The sequence below is a fragment of the Cryptomeria japonica genome, unplaced genomic scaffold (genome assembly GCF_030272615.1).
Source record: "Cryptomeria japonica unplaced genomic scaffold, Sugi_1.0 HiC_scaffold_370, whole genome shotgun sequence".
Taxonomy (NCBI): domain Eukaryota; kingdom Viridiplantae; phylum Streptophyta; class Pinopsida; order Cupressales; family Cupressaceae; genus Cryptomeria; species Cryptomeria japonica.
In genome coordinates this window covers 113,142-123,226 of record NW_026729191.1, presented here as the reverse complement: position 1 = coordinate 123,226, position 10,085 = coordinate 113,142, and the positions used below count along the sequence as shown (strand labels likewise).

The 10,085-nt window shown below is 35.1% G+C and overlaps 1 protein-coding gene and 1 pseudogene across 1 annotated transcript; both read right to left on the bottom strand.

Moving 5' to 3' along the window:
* Positions 1 to 231: 231 nt before the first annotated feature.
* LOC131057087 (xyloglucan endotransglucosylase protein 1-like) lies at positions 232 to 1,681 on the bottom strand (annotated as a pseudogene).
* A 6,090-nt stretch (positions 1,682 to 7,771) lies between these two features.
* Positions 7,772 to 8,820, bottom strand: LOC131871100 (xyloglucan endotransglucosylase/hydrolase 2-like; the record flags this gene model as incomplete). Its single annotated transcript, XM_059215917.1, has 4 exons — positions 7,772 to 8,119; positions 8,236 to 8,429; positions 8,542 to 8,642; positions 8,739 to 8,820. Coding segments are annotated over 4 exons (558 nt in total), but the record flags the coding sequence as incomplete, so codon positions are not given.
* Between the last annotated feature and the right edge of the window lie 1,265 nt (positions 8,821 to 10,085).

Below are 10,085 nucleotides of genomic sequence, written 5' to 3'. Positions count from 1 at the left end.
TGCATCATCGGATAGTGTTCATGTAGATATAATAGTTTAGACTCTGCTAAACTGTCCAAAAGAACACTTAAAAAAGAACCGTTCAAAAATTACAATAGTATCGCCCTATTAGTTACCATAGGGTGATTGTTCTTTTGATATGAATTAAAATTAAAGTTAAAAGAAAAGATCATTACTAACTATAGCCATAAAAAAGTCCACGGTTGAAAGAAATTTTAAACTCTTTGGAAATGCTAAAAAATGAATATTGAGATACATATTCAATTGACCGGGATCTAATAGTTACAAGTATAGCCTCTTGGGCTTGAAAATCGCTACAAAAAATGAATGAATAAAAGAATTGAATTAATGGATTTGGTGAAACTTGTTGTATCTCAATCCTTCGAACTCAGTCGAATGCCTAGCGAGTGCATTCAGCAGGTAAGCCCTGTGGAAACCTTTTACTGTCCGAACAGTAATTGTAAATCATGTAGTTTTCGCGCACCCATTCAAGTTTCTGCTGCTCACTCGACTCCAACGCCTCTGCACCATACCATGAATTCACAGAGCAATCAGAGGAGGCGGAGCATGTCTCTGCTTTGAAATTTCCATAAGATGCCACAAATGGAGATTTGCTCCAGTCGATCTTCACTGCACCGCCTCTGGTTGCCCAATTGTCTGCGTTCCACAGGCTTGAGTATAATCTCATCGCTTGATTCTTCGGATATGCAACGCCCAAATCTTCGCTGTTCTTGAACACTCGCACTGGAGTTCCATCCACAGAAAACCTGCACAATATCAGAAATACACATTATCAACTACAAAAATGATGTTAAAAGTAGAGGGCCAGGCCAGAGAGGACATTCAATAGTTGATTTGAAGTTGCAGGGATTATATAAAAATTACTTACATAATTTGTTGGGGATTCCAGAGCAGGGAGTAAGTGTGGAAGTCTGCTGTTGGGTCGAACCAAAGGTAGAATTGCTGCTCCCGACCGCCTTTTCCTTGTCAGAAAACATTGGTGTGCATAATATAGGGATCTCCAGACAGATTTCCCAGGAACTCGAAGTCTATTTCATCGTGTTTATCCCCTTGTGACGAGAGCTGCAGCAGATCATCACCATTTTATTAGACCATACTCGACTTCCCACAACAATACTACTAGTACTACCCACTACTCATTTCAGGAGTGCAGAGTGAATCGAAGGGGCAAACTTACATAGTATGCAGTAACAGTACCGGCGGAGTTACCAGGCACCAGCTTGATTTGCATATCAATCTTGCCAAATAGATATTCATTCTTGGATTGGAACCCTGAACCTGTTTTCATACAGCAGAGGCAGAGGAGATAAGGATCCATTCAACATACCCTAAAAATCATATATATATATATGCAGTAAACATATGAGATAAATACCTGAGGACTGATCGAGAGTAAGCTGCAAGCGTTGGCTATTGTCAAGTATCTTAGCCTGATCATTTCCCCATGTGATATCGAAGTCATTGTAAAAATTTGCAGATACAAGGTGGGAGAATGCAAGTGCAAGGCTTAAGAGGAGAGCACATAGAATGAGGTCCATTGACAACTGAAGACAAGAATGCAAACCGTATGAGTATTGATAGAGGTAAAGATGATGTGAATGTTGGATTGCAGAAGGAAATCGATGGAATTTATATACATAGGCAGGGTCAGGTAAGAAATGGAAAGTAGCAAGAAATTTCACCTAGAGTTGTTAAAGTGGATGAGTTAGTGCGCGCTTTGTATTTACAGCGAGTAAAGGTTTTGGGATTTGTTGCACTCGGAGATCCAGCTGGAAGAGTGTAGTGTTGAGTACAGGTAGCATAGCTGTGTCCGTTATGCAACAGCTGGCGTAGGTGTGCGGATTATGAAAGAGGAGTTGTATTCCATAAGTGTGGGTGCAGTTCCGAGGCTACTTAAAATGTAGTTTCTTGGATGTCGACATCTCACCTGTCCACAAAGCGGTCAAACGCCACATACCGCGTGTTTTTTTTAATATTCTTCAAACATGTGAGGAGGACGCTGGTATACTTATTGGAATAGTATTTAATTGTAACCGTAGATTTTGTATACCAATGTCTCTCTTTTTTTTGAAGAATGGTTTAATAATTGATAGAATATTATATTTAGCTGATAGGTTCTCTGTTTGGGCTTTTGTCCATCAAAGTGTCAGCGCTCTGGTAATTATCGGACTTCTGACATCTTTCTGACCACTCTTCATTTTCAGACAATGCCATGTTTTTGTTTGGGTAGTCACTTGATTTTATGTGTTTCATCATTTATTATCTAGCAGTGAAATTGTATGACTCCAGTAGTTTGACAGTGGCATTTATGTCGATTGGTGGCGTTTGTTAATATCTTAGGGTTCAATGGAAGAAATTATGTGATTGTGCAAATTCTTCAGTTACTGCTTGAAATTTGTCATCCTACTTGCTTGGGTGTGTCTTCTCGACGACAAGTAGTTGAATCATAAGCGACTCAAACCCTAGACGTTTTGCCACGTTCAAGGGCTGTGCGGTTGTTTGTTGGAGAATGTATCTATGCAGACTGTGAGGTATACTTGCTTCAAACCCTATCCCGGAGATTATAGGTTATTGGGTTTCTTTTTATTTTGGTTTGGTGGTGTTTTTGAACTCAAAGGATTCTAGCATGGTGGATTTTTGTCAATGGAAATCAGATTTAGGGTGAACTATTCTAGCCCCTTTATCCATCTCCATGAAGAGAAACAACAAATGAAAGAGATAAAAAGAGAAGTCCGGGTCAAGAGTGGCAAAAACATTTTTTTTCACAAAGTGATTCTTCCAACTTTGAGCAGAGCCATACAATAGGGGAACATGGGCACTTTTGGAGATTCGTATGTTTGCTTGAAACCCTACCTTGTAGATTTGTCAGTTGTTGGGTTTCTTTGTGTTTCATTTCTTTGTTGTTCTTGCAAGTAGGGTTTTGTTTGCTAAATCAATGAAATATTCGATTTAAACATTTGTTTGCTTCCTCTATTTTGTCATTTTCCCCACGAAACAACTATATAAAAAAGGGTCGCAGAGGCAGATCCAAGTGTGCATGGCCTATTTTGGGTATGGTGATTTTAGTTGCTGGATCGCCTTGAATAGAGAGGCCTCCAGGTTTGGTTGTTGTGATGAACCTGCAGTCTCTTTTGTTTATGTTGGAATAGTTGTCGAAGGAGCCTGCTCCCCTGAAATGGGGGCACTTCCTTCTTTAATGTCTGGCTGAATCGATGTTAAGTTGTCAACTATAAGGGCTAGCATTCCAATATTATGATTCCTATGATCCAATAAAGGACTTGTGAGACGGGGAGTTGGGATCTCCATTGATCCCTAGCGCAGTAGGATGTCCAACCTAGATAATGTGTCCAACTACAAGACCTAACAAGAATATTGCAAGCACTAACAATTATTTGCTTACCTAAAGCTCAAGCATTTGCATGCATGCAACAAATCCCAATGATATCTTCAAGAATGTCGTAAGTAAGAAATTTTGAGCATTGTTTAAACAGAGCATGCGATAATTAAATATTTAATTTGTGGTGTCTAAACTACATGTTTTTTAGAATTCCTCATTGTTATGTGTTTAAATTTCAACTTTGCCCACCTAACTTGCTATAAATATACTAGCGAACCTCTGTTTCCACAAAAGGTGTTTCTTGTATCTTCAAGATACACACTAATTTCTTAGGTTGAATATTTTATCAGCTTTGAAAAAGAGAGGTATAATGGTTTCAATTGATTTGGGTAGCTCACCCAACTGGAGAAGATCTCTTATTCTAGTTGAGAGTGCTGAAGAATTGGCTAAAACGCACCTCCAATAAGTTCCAGATAGATATGTGAAAAGTGATGAAGAGAGAGAGAGAGAGAGAGAGAGAGAGAGAGAGAGAGAGAGAGAGAGAGAGAGAGAGAGAGAGAGAGAGAGAGAGAGAGAGAGAGAGAGAGAGAGAGAGAGAGAGAGAGAGAGAGAGAGAGAGAGTATAACCATATAATCCAGTCATTCAATCACAATACAATGAAAGAATTAAAAGGAGATAACATATGACTTTTATTGTGGAAATTATTCTATTTTTTAAGGATTGTGCATGTCCTCAAATTGGTAAAATTACACATGTTTTCATTTTCTTGAAAAAACATGATAGAAGAATTAATAGAATCTTATTATTTTTTGAGGAAACAATTTAAGATTTTATTATTATAGAAGCCCGCATGGCAACGTAGTTGGCTAAGGGCTTTAGGTTCTTCTCATATAGGTCCTGAGGTTGATTCTCGCTAGCCTGATTAAACCTATGTGTGTGATTTTTGGGCGACTACACACATCTCTAGGGGATTAGTCTTGTCTCCTCTCACCCCACTAACACCCCAACTTGACAAAAAGTAAGCCCAAGGCAAGGTTTGGTGGGAAATTCTGGGATGAGTCATGAGGATACCTCTACGGAAAACAAAAAAAAGATTATATTCTTATAGAAAATAAATTATGTGATTTTACATTTTGATTTCACAAGCTAGAATCTCCAATTTGGCTCAATTATCAGAATTATCTATTTATCTTTATCAAATTCTATTAATTATAACAATAAATTCACCATCTTTGATTCCAATGGAGATCTTCTCTTTAGAATGAACATACATTCTCTTGCTTCCAACCACCTTATTTTCCTATACAATAAGAGCATACCATTTCTCTTTTTATGTCACAAGGTGTAAACATCATTCACATATTTCGTTATGCATATTTTAATTATTTAATTGATCATATGTTTGCATACCTTCCTTTATAGCTTCTTGGGCTACACCAAAGATGGGAAGGCTATCTTGGAGATGATAAGATGGATCCATGATAAAAAACACTCCTCGCTATGTTATAGTCTTTGGTTTTACCAACAAAAGAGTACCTTACCTTTTCCCTTTCTTTATTGTTTTTGCCAAAAAAATATCTATTAAGAGGATTTTGTGTATGTGAAAAAAGAAGCGTTGATGCAAGAACATAGGGATATTTTCAACCTATGTAGTGAGCCCAGCTTCAATTAAGATTTAATGATGAAATTATATGTCATGCTTGAAAAAATTCCTTGGTGACACTGACCTTTCTTATGTGAGAGGATCACAAAGATGAGGAGACAACCACACCACCCTCCTCTATTGTCCTATACCAAAAAAGTGTGACACTTTTATTTGATTTTTTTGCAATTATGCTTGGCCTAATGATAGCTCAATTTTATAAAGATTTGCATAAACCCAAAATTTTCTTTCAATGTTTTTGTTGTCTCCAATTTCCTTCACATCACCAAATCTTTATTTCAGAGTTTTCTTGTTTGCTATCATCCTTTCTTGCAAGTTCTCGATCTTACTCTTGAGTTTGTATTTAGGTGTGAAAAAAAGTTTAGATTTTGTTATTTAAATCTTTTGTTTATGTGTTAGATTGAATTGCACACAATATTGATCAATGATTTGACAATTTAATGTTATATTAACTTCCTTCTCAACTTTAATATTCTTTGGTATTGTACTAACTTTGTTCTCAAATTTAATATTATTTAAAATATTGAAAGGATTATTTTAATTTTGTTTTTAAGTTATGACCCAAAGATTAAGATACCATTTTTGAGTATATTTCTTTAAATTAGCCATTTTATGTTACCATGCCAATCACAATATAAACATAATACAATATTTAGAGAGGTTTTTTGCACAAAGTGTCCCATCTATCTACACTTTAATTGAACATCATGCTTTTCAGTGGTCAATTGGTCAATAGCAATTTTACACTTCATCTCTACCAGAATGTGGTGATTAATGAAGTCCATTTCTCTCTTAAACATTGAATGGACTAACATTCACTCAAGGAGCTCAAATTACTAAACAATTTAAAGGTGTATATTTACTCCCAATTTTGGAGTGAATGTACATTGTCATGTAAACAATAGTTATTGGGACCCTTTTCAATGATAATGATTATATGTATTTCTACAAGGAAATATATGTGCATTAATGAGAATATTGAATGCCCTAACCGTCAAACTTAGAACTCACTCATGTGGCTGGTAAAATTATCCACCACCAAGCCACTTGTCCCTTCATGATGAAAAATTTCAAATTTTATCAACATGCATTTCAATTCCAACATAGACTTTAAGGTACATTCATGTTGAGATGAACCATGATACCGAATTTAAAATTATATAATTGATAAAATTGAATTCTAATAAATGTTATATGAGATAGAATTTTAGCTATGTTACATGATTTTAGTTCTAATTAGTTTTTTATTGTTCTGTAATAAAATTTATTTCATTTATTTCTATTCTATAATCAATTGAAGCATTTAATGGACTACATATATTTTGTATCAAGTTTTATATGCAATTAAGGATTTGACTATAAAAAAAATAATAATTTTTTATTATAATTATTTATTTTATCAACATGCATTTTTTCTATTGGTAATTGAAATATTTCATTCATAATATAAGTATAAAGATTACCAAAATTTTCAAAAAGAAAGACATTTTAACTCTTAACTATCTATCATGCTTACCTACCACCCGAAACCACCAATTTACTTGAACTACCATCATGATATGCAAATTTCACCACTACAATTACATACATAATTGATTTACAAACGTTTTCCATATATTACTAATTGACTTCCAAATTACTACTTAATAATACTTCTTCGTTAAGCAAATATTATTTTGTCTTTTTTAAAAAGACTTTCACCATCACAAAAATTATTGCAAATACCTCAAGTGCAACATACATAATATTTTACCATCATAAAACTTCTTTTCAATTGTAACATATAGAATTTCATATTACACCTATTAATAGCTAGTATATGTTTTTCTCTTTGAAATTAATAGCTCAACCTTTGGGTAATAGTAGGGAAGAGAATCAAATAGTTTTGCATCCTAACTTATCAATCTCCAATTAACTTATTTAATATTCACCAAATTTTTTTACATCTTTATATGTAACTTATGAGCTTAAAACTATTCTTTAAGATTATGTATATCAAAGATGTACATATATTAATTAAGCTTTGCTAAACTAACCAAATAAATACTTTAAAAAATAGTTCAAAAAATGTGTTACCATGACCGTATAAGTTAGGATAGGGGAAAGGACCCAGTAGTTGAGCATGTACCAATTGTTGTAAGGGTTGTTGATACCTTTTGTTCCAAAAATTGAACAAATAAAACCTATTGTTTGAAACAAATGTACCAATAGTTGTTAGGAAATGTACCAATAGTTGTTAAAAATGTACTAATATTGTAAAAAGTAACCGATTAGGTGATGCCATGTCAGCTGCACAACTATTGCGGTCTCTTTTGCAGCGTAGTGGTCTCACTTTTTTGGGGGGCTGTTTTGGGCACCTTGGCAAAAAGCATGCTGATGTGGCATCATATTTGATGATGTGGCCCTGAAACCTTAGTTATAAGCAAGGGACTTGCCAAGTAAGCTGCTGTAAAAAAATCAGAGTGATTTGAAATTTCCAAGTAAGATTTTGAGAAGCGCGAAGTTAGGGTGCACAACTAATGGATCCTTTCCCCTATATAGATTTTTCCTTAATCATAATTGACTTCAAGCAAACGTCATTACTCACGACAACAACAAAATTCAAAAAAAGAGGTCCATAGTAGAAAGAATTCTGAATCTCTTCAAATGCTAACAAAATGAATATTGAGCTACATATTCAATTGATTGGGATCCAATCGTTACATATATAGCTTCCTTGGCTTCAAAATCGCCACAAAATTTGAAAGAATAAAAGAATTTGAATTAATGAATTTGGTTAAAGTATTTGTCCTTTGAGCTCAGTTGGACGCCTGGCGACTGTAATCGTAAATCATATAATTTTTGTGCACCCATTCAAGTTTCTGCTGCTCACTTGACTCTAATGCCTCTGCAGCATACCATGAATTCACAGAGCAATTAGAGGAGGCAGAGCATGTCTCTGCTTTGAAATTTCCATAAGATGCCACAAATGGGGATTTGCTCCAATCGATCTTTACTGCACCGCCTCTGTTGCCCAATCGTCTGATTCTTCGGATATGCAACGCCCAGATCCTCACTGTTCTTGAACACTCTCACCGGAGTTCCATCCACAGAAAACCTGCACACTATCAGAAATGCACAATATAAGTACAACAATGATGTTAAAACTGGAGGGCTAGGCAAAAGAGGACATTCAGTAGCTGATTTGAAGTTGTAGGGAAAATACTAACTTACATAATTTGTTGGGGATTCCAGAGCAGAGAGTAACTGTGAAAGTCTGCAGTGGGGTCGAACCAGAGGTAGAATTGTTGCTCGCGGTTGCCTTCGCCTTGAGAGAAAATATTAGTGTGCATAATGTAGGGATCTCCAGACAGATTTCCCAGAAACTCAAAGTCTATTTCGTCGTGTGTATTCCCTTGTGAAGAGAGCTGCGACAGAACATCACCATTTTATTAGACCATGCTCAACTTCCCACAACAATACTAGTACTACCCAGTACTAATTTTAGGGCTACAAAATGAAATGGAGGGAGAGACTTACATAGTATGCAGTAACAGTACCAGCCGAGTTACCAGGAACCAGCTTGATTTGCATATCAATATTGCCAAAGAGATATTCATTCTTGGATTGGAACCCTGAACCTGTTTTCATACAGCAGAGGCAGGGGAGGAGATAAGCATCGGTTCAGCATACTATTAAAATCATATAAATGAAGTAGGCAAAAGAGATGAATATACCTGAGGACTGATCGAGAGTAAGCTGCAAACGTTGGCCATTGTCAAGTATCTTAGCACGATCATTTCCCCATGTGATGTCAAAGTATGGTTAGGGTTAGAATTATGTTTAATTTAAGGATCAGAATTGGGGATATAGTAAGGGTTAAGGTTAGAATTAGGATAAGGGTAAAGTTTAGGGTTAGAGGGTAAGAGTTGACTGGAGGGAAAGTCATGCGATGGATGACAAATTAAATAGGCACATCGAGATAAGAAATGTTGAAACACTAGAAAGGGCTTATAAGGGAAAAGTAGAGTTGCCTCAAACCAAGACAAGAAATTATAATATCCTGGATAAATTTGCATTCATTTGTATTTATATTTTAAAATCGATTTGATTACATTAAATAAAAAATTATCATTAATAAATGCAATTTTAACATTATGTAATTTTGTACCCTCCAATTTATCATTGAAAGTATACATTGCTATCGGCGTAACCCTCGCACCTTGTTTTGGTGCAAGTGCTAGTGTTAGATTTTGTGTACCAATGTCTTTCTTTTTTCTAAAAGGAATGATTTAATAATGGATAAAATATTATATTATGTGAATGGGTGAGTATTACATACAATGCAATATTAATGTTAGAAATTTAAAAAAAGATTATTGTCAAATAAAAATTTTGCTATATAATTTGTATTAAATATATGATTGCGACGCGTAATTTTATCAGATAAATCTATGTTTGTGTGTAACAAATGCTATCCAAGACAATTTAATATATATCTCAAATTTGACTTGTTATCAGAGTTTCGAATTTCTTTTTTACTGTACACGGCTGCGTTAGTTTCCGTAAAATCTCGGGGAAGTCGGACTTGTTGAATTTTCTTGTCGTCCACGTCTGAGGTGTCATATTTTGGTCATTGAAGACACTCGTAATCATCATTCCATTAGAAAACAGAATTGCTTAATGACATTCGAATTTCCTGTTAGTGTTTTGTACGGGAGAGTCAATATTTACTCCAAACTGCCTGGAATGAATCTGCACCTTACACCTCTGTTAGTTTGAGCTCATTTAATGAACGCCAAAGGGAACTGGCTGTTAAATTTGTTCTTGATAATTTTATGCTACGGTGAAGAATACGAATATTGAAGAAGATTGCAGGTCTTAAATGTTTGACTTAATTCAGTTTCAGTTCTGTAATTTCTATATCCTAGTTATTATCAATTAATAAACTAAAGGGAACTCACAACACTTGCTGAAAGTTTATCAAATAGGATAGCAAGTTAAGTGCAATTAATTTTGGGAATTTCTATTGTTAAAAACATTTCAGTTGGAGTAGGAGTACATTTCAGATGGGTGACATCTTG